This window comes from Carassius carassius, chromosome 40, assembly GCF_963082965.1.
Source record: "Carassius carassius chromosome 40, fCarCar2.1, whole genome shotgun sequence".
Lineage (NCBI taxonomy): Eukaryota > Metazoa > Chordata > Actinopteri > Cypriniformes > Cyprinidae > Carassius > Carassius carassius.
This window is the reverse complement of record NC_081794.1, coordinates 2,124,221-2,135,637: the sequence shown is the minus strand read 5'-3', so window position 1 is coordinate 2,135,637 and position 11,417 is coordinate 2,124,221. Positions and strand designations below refer to the sequence as shown.

The window sequence follows — 11,417 nt, the reverse complement described above, 5'->3', positions numbered from 1 at the left end:
AGGACACGGCATCCGTGATTTCCAACAAGAATGTCAAATTTGGACTCGTCTGACCATAAAACACTATTCCACTTTGAAATAGTCCATTTTAAATGAGCCTTGGCCCACAGGACACGACGGCGCTTCTGGACCATGTTCACATATGGCTTCCTTTTTGCATGATAGAGCTTTAGTTGGCATCTGCTGATGGCACGGCGGATTGTGTTTACCGACAGTGGTTTCTGAAAGTATTCCTGGGCCCATTTAGTAATGTCATTGACACAATCATGCCGATGAGTGATGCAGTGTCGTCTGAGAGCCCGAAGACCACGGGCATCCAATAAAGGTCTCCGGCCTTGTCCCTTACGCACAGAGATTTCTCCAGTTTCTCTGAATCTTTTGATGATGTTATGCACTGTAGATGATGAGATTTGCAAAGCCTATGCAATTTGACGTTGAGGAACATTGTTTTTAAAGTTTTCCACAATTTTTTTACGCAGTCTTTCACAGATTGGAGAGCCTCTGCCCATCTTTACTTCTGAGAGACTCTGCTTCTCTAAGACAAAGCTTTTATAGCTAATCATGTTACAGACCTGATATCAATTAACTTAATTAATCACTAGATGTTCTCCCAGCTGAATCTTTTCAAAACTGCTTGCTTTTTTAGCCATTTGTTGCCCCCGTGCCAACTTTTTTGAGACCTGTAGCAGGCATTAAATTTTAAATGAGCTAATTAAATGGATAAAAGTGTAAAATTTCTCAGTTTAAACATTTGCTACGTTATCTATGTTATATTGTGAATAAAATATTGGCTCATGTGATTTGAAATTCCTTTAGTTTTCATTTTATTAAAATTTAAAAAAACGTCCCAACTTTTCCGGAATTCGGGTTGTATATGGTTAATGTTTAAAATAAGGTGGATAAGAGAGTCAGATTCACTATCAATATGATCCACCAATCATTGTTTGACAACCAGGAGGTTTTTAAAACAGTGTTGATTTTTTCAAGGTTACATTGTTGCACTTGATGAACGAACAATTTTAATCATTCATTAAACTGAAGGATCCAAAACTGCTTTGGCTTCATTTCTGGAGCAAGAATTGCAGATGTACAATGTAAAAATGTACAGTAATTACTACTAACATTTTTAAGCACACAAATACATTTGTTCAGATTCAACGAACAAACAATTTAATAAAAACTTTGCTTTATTTTACTTATTTACTTACTTCTCAGTAAGGGACAAACTTTGTGCATTAAATCATTTGGAAAAAAAAAATAAAACACACCAAGTTCCCCAAAAATGTCAGTTTAATAGATTAATAAAAAGTATAAGGCTAAAGATGAGCTTAGAGGAGATGAAAATATTGAAGGGACGACAGTCTAATGGAGGATACTGGGTGACGCTGATGTCCGCTCCATTCTTACAGACAGGAAGTGCCTAAACATGGAGGATTATGGGACTGTGAACTCCTCCTGTTCACAAAATGCTGGCATAACACACTCATCTAAACATAACACACACACACACACACACACACACACACACACCCCGCTGTTCTTTAAAAATAGTGCATAGCTCAGTGAAAGTACATTTCTGTAGTCTGTTATTAAGATTGATCTGCCCACAATCAACCAATCAACCTGATTTACATAATCAAAAAAAAAACTCAAATCCAGGCAGTCTGCATTTCATATACATATCTGATTTCGTATATATTTATATTCAATGTACAAAGTTACATTCTGAACTGCAAAGGCTCGTTCATAGGAATAAATACTGCAGTGGCTAGATTGCGACAGGAAGTTGTTTCTGCTGTCCTGCAGACGGAGCAGCTCAGCACAAACGCAAGCACAACAGCGCTGCAGCATCAGCAGGACGCCTGCAGTCTAAAAGACCTGTACAAAAGTCTCATAAAAATAAGCATTCGTCTCTGCACATTTATCTACGCACTACTTTCAGTGAAAACCGCTCTAGTGTTAAAAAAGGCGGCGGATTAGCAAAACGTTGACGGGGGAGTGATAAAATAGTTTTGAGTCCATCAAAGAGGCTATTAAATCAATTTCTCTATCCTTTGGTAACCGTGCGACATTCATATGAAAATATTGCATTTGCGCTCAAGAGTTTCTGGATGATTTAAGGATTGAGAAAGCACTTCTTCAGCGAAAACAAACCTAAATGCTCTTCTAGACAGCTGCATTGTGCATCTGTCCCAAAAAAGCTTGACTGGATCCCCCGTTATCTGCGTGAAGGAACCGCTGTATTTCCAAAGACGGTGCGCGCGAAGGTCTTCGGGAAAACTTAGTGAAAGCACAAACAGTATGAATACTTCATTCTTCGTCGATAATTGTGATTTGCATGATAGAATTTCTATAAGCCGGTGCATGAAAGGTCTTAAATAAAGCAGAAGGGGTGAAAAAGAGGTCTAGAGAAAGCGCGTCACTCCTCGCCGGTCATGACCTGCCACACGATCAGGTGACTGCGCTCGGCTTTGGCCAGCAAGGGCTGCAGGTTCAGAGTGGGCTCCATGCTTTCTGTGTCTCCTCCTTCATCTCCTGTGATTGGAAGAGAGGAGTGTGTGAGTGTTCAGGTGTTTCAGACGGGACCGCAGCACCGGGAGGCATCTCACTCACCCATCCTGAAGTCGATGTAACCCTCTCCTCCGCTCACGATCAGTACAGACTTCCCCAGCTCCGGCGAGGACGGGTCGGAGGACTTGTCAGCGGCCGCCTCGAGCCCTGACGCCGCTGATGGAATCACCTGCCCTGCAAAATGGAAAAAAACATCATGGGCGTTTAACGGGGGTCAGGATTCCAAGTTTCGAATTATTATTTTTTTTTGTAAGAAATAAATGCATCCTTGAGGACAAATAAAAAATTTTTGATTACCTTTTCCTCACTTTATTAATTATTTTGAACTATTTTTATTCTTTCATTTAGTTTTTATATTTATTTGTTTGTTTATTTTTGCATCAATTCATTCCCACATGTACTAAATCAATTAACTGATCAATTATTAAATTGTTAAAATTTTATGAATTCTATTAGTCAGACAGTTTTTATTACTAAACATTTAATTCTAAATTTAAAACAGAATCCAATAAATAAATAAACTGAGAAAAAATGTAACGGAAAAACAATTAATTCTTAAGGCCAGATTTACTAAACTTTTACTAAATTAGCGTTAGAGCACTATTCCATAAAAGCACGGATGGGGGGGAAAAGTCTGTGTGTGGTTTACTGACAACGCACTCAATGAAGAACACAGACTCAGCCAGATCATTTCCATAATGACCAGCGCAATTTACCAAGAGTGGCGCAAATTGTAGTTCCTGTGGCTCAGTGGTAGAGCATTGTGTTAGCAGCGCAAAAGGTTGTGGGCTCGATTCCCAGGGAACACATGCTAGCCTGAATGCACTGCAAGTTGCTTTAGATAAAAGCGTCTGCTAAATGCATATATGTAAATGTAAATTACCAGCTGCTTTAAGACATGCTTTTTTGGGTGTTAAATAATGGTGCAAATACTTAATTTGACGAGCACAAATGTTTGCGATCACGTTGCGTGATTAATTTTTTAAAAACTCTCCTCCCATAAATTTAGCATCTGAAAGGGATTTTTTTTTTACTTGTTAAAAAGGCTGTTCAAGTGTACATTTCATAATTTCCATTGATTAAACATACTTTTTAGTTACTGAAATATTATCTATCATCTAACACCATCTAGCTTTTTAATTATTCCTCTCTAGGAGTTCGTTAGCTCAAATGTATTTTTTAGTATACAATCCATTATTAAAGCTGTTTAGCATACAAATAACAGCTGGGAAAAATAACCAGTTCTGTACTCCTGATCAGCTGTTTACCTGGGACTGCGGTGAAGAACTTGACGGCGTCTCTGTGTCCGTGGAAGCACAGCTGGGCGTGAGCCATGGAGCAGAAGGGCACAAATGTGCCAGTCGTGACTTTATCACCGCTCTCATCACCATACACACGGATCGCACCGCCTGGATGATTTGACCCCGCCGCCGCTGCATCTTTACTTTCTGTTGTAGGAATAAAAAATGACATTACTCTCATGACACAGAATTACATTACCACTAATGACATGACTGGAGGCACACGGCTGACGCACTCTCTGACAGAGGGATGGAGATGATGACACCGTTTCCGGTTCCCACCCACAGACGGCTGCAGGAGACCATCAGAGCGGTGATCCTCACGAAAGAGAAGCCCAGCTTACCGGTGCCTGTGACACACACAGCATCAGTCATCTGAACGGGATGCAGGGCTCTCGGATGCTTTGATAACGCAGCACTCACCCAGCATCTTGCTGACGTACGGCTCGATGTCAACATCCTGCAGGTGCTGGTATGTGTGTGCGTGGAAGAGTCTGAGGGTGGAGTCCAGACGAATGGACACCCAGATGCCATCTCCATCCCAAGCCAGCTGCCTCACCTGACTCTCCTTACGAGGATGAGCGTCGAATGATTTCTGTGCATTAGGAACGGCACAGTAAACCAAAACCATAGTTTATTTCCTTCTTAACGCCATTCCAGCATCTATGGCTATATTCATGGTCTCGAGAAAAAGTCTTGTCTTTACACATGTCCAGGGACAATTTACATTCTACAACTAATCAAACCTGCATGTCTTTGGGCTGTGGGAGGAAACTAGAGCACTTTACAAATTTTACATAATATATACATTAAAAAAAAAAACACTTTTGAACACTAGTGTATCTGAGAGATATGTTAGAGGCATGCATGTTACCTCACAAAAAATCAGAAAAGTCATACCTCGATCTTCATGGCTTTGGGTTGCACCACATAGATCTTGTTCCTGTATCCACACCAGACCTTGTCATGCACTACAGTCATACAGCGGATGGAGTGATGCGGACGGCCCAGATCTAACAGGTGGTAGTTGGTCAAATCCCACTGGCCGTCTGGAACACAAATATCCTTCATTAAAAGAGCATTTATTCTGGTCTGGTGTGTTGTGCACTAAATTTGTAGTATGGGTGAATGTACTGTAATTAACATCTTTAAGGTACTACATTAGTTTTTAAAAAAACCAGTCTTACCGACACCTCTGTGGAAGATTGCAAGCGTGCCATCAGCCAAAGCTACCAGAACACGTCCTTTCACATGACTTCACAGAAGAAAACAAAGAGTAATGAGCAGCTGCTGCTGAAGGAAGCGCTGTATCTTATTTACGCATCTAGATGAGAAGAGTTTCCTTACACAATCCCCAGAACAGAATCCTTTAACTTGATGGAGTGAAGACACTTCCTCCACTGCGCCACAGAGGAGTGCACGTATACACTGCAACAGAGTACACTCAATACAGCTCCATTCTGAATCAGTGCATTACCATTACCTTTACAATAGTTTGTAAACTACTTTTTAAAAATCGCCTTTAAATTTGTCCAAATGAAGTTCTTAGCAATGCATAGTACTAATAAAAAAATAAGTTTATATATATTTACGGTAGGAAATGTACAAAATATATTCGTGGAACATGATCTTTACTTAATATCCTAATGATTTTTGCCATAAAAGAAAAATCAATAATTTTCACCCATGCAATGTTTTTTTGGCTATTACTACAAATACACCCCAGAGACTTCTGTGGTCCAGGGTCACAAATAGCAGTCTTCGTGCAATAACCTTTATCATAATTTTGGTTTTATTTTGATTAATCTTGCCCTGTTTCTTTTCCACATTGCATGTGATTGGTAGAAACACCGAGGGCGAGTTTGCCGACACTCACCAGCCGTTCTGAGCCCCGAGCCACATTGTAGACAGAACGCTGCTCATCTTACTGGCTTCCTCTCTCATGAGATCCTGCTCCTCGGGCATCGAGCTGACGCCGTCCTTCACCAAATCACACTCCCTACAGAGCCAGTACGTTACAAAGACACCTGAATACACCTCAAAACAGCTTCACTGTAATAACAGACTGAGAGGGGTGAAGTGCCACACACCTCTGCGTGTAGCTGGATGGTGTGTCTCTGCTGTTCTGCACGCCGAGCGGGTCGGTGAACACATGTTCGGTGTAGATCCCGGGCTGACTCTCGTCTGCAGGCGTGTTACTGTTACTCTCTGTGGCCTCCAGAGCTTCTTCTGCTGCCGTTTCCCCGTCCTGTTGCCGCTGCGCCATAACCTCATCTGCAGAGAGACGTAACGTTACATTTATTTCTATAGTGCTTTATACAATACAGAACATTTCAAGGCAGCTTTACATAAACGGAATTTCCCAGCTTTCTGTGTTTTCACTGATGAATGGTAGGAGGCGCTATTACGCATCTGAAAGTGTACTGAACGTCTGTATCAAAACACGAGAAGACGAAGCAGAAACAAGCAATCTCCTATGTAAGCAGATGCATATATAAAATAACATTATCATCAAGCATGAAACAGCACATACACCAAAACTGTCTAACGTTACTGAAATGTCAATCCAGGAAATGGTATAGGACCGGGCAAGCTTTGGAAGTGTTGATAGAAGTTTTCTACCGTCTTTCTCCGCTTTTTGTTAAAATTTTACTGCATGAAGCTAGAAACATTTCTTTTTAAGGCAGAGGCTATGTTCTTTGTTTTGACATATTGCATGTTCAGATATTCATGAAACAAAAAATTATGTGGGCCAGAATTTTCTATTTGATAACTGCAAATTATCAAAAATGCTTGCGGTGGCTGAACATTGGCAGGGAAAGAGTTAATAAACAGTAAAATAACAGTGTTAATGTAATGTGTGTTAATGGATTTGGTTTTAGATCACTACACAGTACCGAGTCAGCTCTATTGAGAGTTACACATGACATGCTGCTTTCTCTGGATTCATGTGCTTGTGTTGTGCTGGTTTTGTTGGAGCCAAGCGTGGCACTTACACCACTGACCAAATAATCAAGGCACTGCATTAAAGTGCTTTTCCTCGTATCTCGAGAACAGGACTTTTTTTTGTAAATTTTGAAAAGTTTTCCTGCATTTTGTGTCAAAAGTTCACCTGTCTTGTGTGGAGTGCCCCAGGGATACATTTTAGGACCTTTACATTTTTCCCCTTTATGGTCTTCCCTTGGCCCACATTTTTCAAGGTTTTTTAGGTAGAGCTTTTTCACATTTGGCTTCCAAACTCTGGAACAGCCTTCCTGATAACGTTCGGGGTTTAGACACACTCTCTCTGTTTAAATCTAGATTAAAAACGCATCTCTTTCACCAAGCATTCGAATAATGCATCTCATAAATTGTGACTGCAGTTGCATCTGATCAGATGCGCATTCTTATTCTTTAGCTTAGGTTAAACTAAATAATTTTACTTTGTTGGAAAAGCAGCTATGCTAATGATGTCTCTATTTGTTCTTTGTTTTGCCACAGGATGTAACTAGGATTTACACAAGCTCCAGTCTGGATCCAGAACACCTGAGAAGAGATGATGCTGCCCCTTAGAGGACCTCAGATGATGCTAATCCTGAATCAACAAACAGAACTAACAAATATTGCTACAAGTGTGATTGCATCATATAATAATTGCTGTTAATAATGTTCATCGTCTGGCTGACTACGTCTTGTATACATTTTTCTGAAAAATCCTGTCATATGCGCACAAACTGACAGTCACCACTGATAAACTACTACTAAATATTGCAGAAACGTAATTTTCTGTGAAGTTGCTTTGTAATGAATCCCTTGGTGTGGGGTGTGTTAAGAGAGTCGGAACCTGATCGGAAGAACGTCGGAGCCTCCCCGATCGCGAATCGTAAATATTAAACATGTTTAATATTTACAATCAGAAATCCTGATGTGTGGGGGGAACCCCGAGGACAAATGCGCGCACGCTCTGGAGATTATCACATGAAATGAAACAATGTCCAATCAGAAAGCGAGATGATGGAAGACGGAAGCAGGCATGACGCAGCACAAAGTGAAATTGATGTGGACAGCAAAGATGGAGGATCAGCTTGTTGATTTGTGCCAACAGCACTAATGTTTATACAACATGTCATGTAAAAAATCATTCCAAACACTATCATTTCAATTTCTTCATGCATATCATCCATCATGCTTATTCTGAAGTCTCGCAAGATTTTCTGTGTTCACAGTCGAGACTCTGGTTGAAAATCTGTTTGTGTGTGGTGTGCTGTCTTTGTCACATCATGGCACACCACAAATTATAGGAGCAAAACGGTTAAATCTAGGGTTTTTTTTATCCTCATGTTTGTGGTCTATCACATTTTTAAAATCTTATGAGATGAAAAAAATCTTTTGGTGTGTACCCAGCATAAAGTGCTTTGCCTCGTATCTCGAGAACTCGTATCTGGTGTGCCATTTTGTGTCAAAAGTACACCGGTCTTGTGTGGAGTGGCCCAGGGATCCATTCTAGGACCCTTTACTTTTTTCCCTTTATATGCTTCCCTTGGCCCACATTTTTCAAAAGTACAGTATCTCATGTCATTGTTATCTGGATGATTCTCAGTTTTATTTGCCAGTAAGACTTGATACTGCCATTTCATTTGATATATTGTTGAAATGTTAATGTGATATTAAGACATGGATGACTAATATTTTCCTGCAGTTAAATGAGAATAAAACTGATTTTTTAATATTAGGTTGTCAATGTCTACTGCTTTGGAAGCTCAGTGAGGTCCACTTTCAACTAATGTACGTATCTTGGAGTGATTGACTCTTTCTCTATTTTTTGATAAACAAATTAGTGCTGTTATTAGAACAAGATTTTTTCCATGAGAGATCTATTTCAAAGTTCAAGGAGTTTCAAGGAAAGAAATGGAAGTTGTGATTCATGGACTTGTTACATCTCGATTGGATTATTGTAACTCTTTTTATTCTGGTTTTCCTCAATCTTCATTATCATGATTGCAAGCTGTTGAAAATGCTGCGGCAAGACTTTTGACTGGGTCTAAAAAGAGGGATCACATTTCCCACGTTTTATCATCCCTTCATTGGCTCCCCTTTAAATTCTGGGTTGATTTAAAAAGTCATCTGTTTGTTTATAAGGCAAAGGGTCTTCAAGTCAACATGAAATTGTCTGCAACTCAGTTTACATTAACTCATTAATTCTGATCTAATTTCAAGTGTAATGGGACTAAAAAAACAAGAACATAAAAAATAAATTTATCGACTGAATCCGAATTGACTTGCAATGCCAGTCAAAAAGCCAAGTTGTTTTAGAGGCTGAATATTTATTAAGACGTTGCACTGTCCTGCATACAATTTTATTTTATTTTTGTAAAAATGTTCATGATTTTTTTATGCATTAAGGAATTATTTGTTCATTCATTTTTGTGAAGTGCTACTTTTTTTGTGTGTGACTGGCTTAATCTGGCTTATTATAATACTCTTGCTATTGCCATAAAACAGTGTTTCATTATGTTAAAAGGAAAGTTTCTATTGTAAAAAATGGTGTACATAAAACATGCATTAATTAAATTTTTTGCCTGTTAGTGTTGTTGTGACAGATGCTGTGTTACCAGTGTCTGAGGACTCTATGGTGTTGGTGCAGACGGTTTGAGGGATCGCCACAGATCCTTCTGCAGAGCAGCCCATGACAGTGATGCCTTCCAGACCTCCATCAAAACCTGTGGTGCTGTTTGCTGCCGTACAGCTGACCTTAGAAGCCTCACCGTCGGCGCTCAGCTCCTCTCCTGCAGGATAGTCTGTCTCACGAGCGCCTGACAAACACACAGAGAACTGGTTCAAACCATAAGCATTTGTGGAGAGGTTATAATTAAGGTCTCAGTGCATTGTCTGACCAGGTACACTGGTGATGCACAGCACGTGAGAGTTGCAGACAAAGAAGTTCTCCAGGATGTTTCCGGGCTGGTTGGCATCAATGACTATGACTTTAGAGGTGGAGTGTGTAGTTGTGCAGATCCACACCAGGCTGGAAAGCTCATCGTGATGCCGCAGCTCCTTCTCCTGCTCCTGATCACACACACAATAACACAACATTAAAGAATTACAGCAAGACACCACAGAAGTTCACATGTTAAAGAACAGACATCCCCACACTTCACCCTCTGATTAAATCTGAGGTTTTCGAAATCTCACATTTTCTGAAATGTTGAAATATGCAAATGAAGCATAACATGACTTTTTTCACAAAGTTCAGATTTCTGTTCTTTGATTTTTTTTATTGGCATATTTGCATTTTTTTTTTTTTTTAGAAAATAAATATAAACATTGGATAAATTCGAAATTCTTCTTTTATTCCATAATTTTTTTTAACAGGGAATTAAAAAATATATATATATATTTGAATATACATTTCTAGAACAGAAATGTAGACATAGGAAAAAATATGAATTAAATATGCATTATCTTACATGATGAAAATAGTTTTGCATATAAAGTATTACCGGTATCTAATTAAATGTTAAAAATTTTAATAAACCTGAGAAGTGGGTCTCAAAAAAATTGGCAAAAATATTATTTTACTAACTTAATAATTTTAAATTAAATTGTGCTTTGTTGGAATGTCTGCTAGAAAGTAAAAATAATAAATAATTAAAATAATAATTGTTAAGTAAATATTATTAAATAGTTGTTTTGTTATTTATTCTCTCTTTGAAAAGCAAGACTAAACAGTAAAAAGCACATTTTGTCTTTAATTTATGCAATGCAAATTTCTTATAGGTATTCAGCCTTCGGCCCAGTGTTTCATATTGTTCAGCTTTGGCCAAGAATTTTTATTTCAGTGTATCCCTAGCATATACATTTCCATCATATTTGATGTTAATTTCCGGAACAGAAATCGGAACACTGGTTGATTTTGTTGACATTCTGGATGGAATTTTGGATTTCTCTTTTTATCACGCCATAAATCAGAATATACTGTCAACACACAGAAACAGAATCATGTTTTTAGGGAACAAATGAGTTGGGTAAACGAGATATACCTGAACAAACCCCTCTGTAAAACCCTTGAGATATGCATATAATACTGATAAAACTTTAAAGTTTAGTGTATGTAAGTGATGCTAAAGTGGAGAAGAAAAAAAAACCATTTCCATTGAAGACATGGATGGGAATTTAAATCTACAAATGCAAATAGAATTAGTGCACTAAAATAAACACTTAAATGTGTATTTGTCTACTAGTCTGAAGGAAGACATGTTATGGAATTGACCAGTGCATGAAAAAAACGTTTTTTGCATGCATTTCCTTCATCATGACTTATACATTTTGTACGTGATTTTTGGGTCTCCTGACCTTGAGCTCCTGCTCCAGTCGCTCCAGGCTACTCTGTGATCCTCTCTTCTTTTTGGGTATGATGGGACCGCTCGATCCTCCAGACACATCTTTATAAAACACACTCGCTCCCACGATGGAGCCTCCGTCTCGTGTTTTTCCACCTGAGAGATTGACTCCTGCAGCGCACCACAGCTACACACACACACACAAAAAACCATCAAACTACAACAC

At 39.0% G+C, this 11,417-nt stretch overlaps 1 protein-coding gene across 3 annotated transcripts in view; it reads right to left on the bottom strand.

Moving 5' to 3' along the window:
- Nucleotides 1–2,219: 2,219 nt before the first annotated feature.
- Nucleotides 2,220–11,417, bottom strand: part of spag9b (sperm associated antigen 9b) — a 49,452-nt gene continuing 40,254 nt past the window's right edge. For all 3 annotated transcript variants that reach the window (XM_059531671.1, XM_059531672.1, XM_059531673.1), the window contains 13 exons: nt 11,205–11,378; nt 9,746–9,917; nt 9,464–9,664; nt 5,963–6,146; nt 5,749–5,871; nt 5,220–5,300; nt 5,060–5,127; nt 4,773–4,921; nt 4,296–4,467; nt 4,109–4,222; nt 3,840–4,019; nt 2,614–2,745; nt 2,220–2,535 (listed from right to left, as the gene is read on the bottom strand). In XM_059531671.1, coding sequence (XP_059387654.1) covers nt 2,420–2,535; nt 2,614–2,745; nt 3,840–4,019; nt 4,109–4,222; nt 4,296–4,467; nt 4,773–4,921; nt 5,060–5,127; nt 5,220–5,300; nt 5,749–5,871; nt 5,963–6,146; nt 9,464–9,664; nt 9,746–9,917; nt 11,205–11,378 — 1,866 coding nt within the window. In that variant the 3' untranslated portion in view covers nt 2,220–2,419. The remainder of the gene's footprint in view (nt 2,536–2,613; nt 2,746–3,839; nt 4,020–4,108; nt 4,223–4,295; nt 4,468–4,772; nt 4,922–5,059; nt 5,128–5,219; nt 5,301–5,748; nt 5,872–5,962; nt 6,147–9,463; nt 9,665–9,745; nt 9,918–11,204; nt 11,379–11,417) is intronic.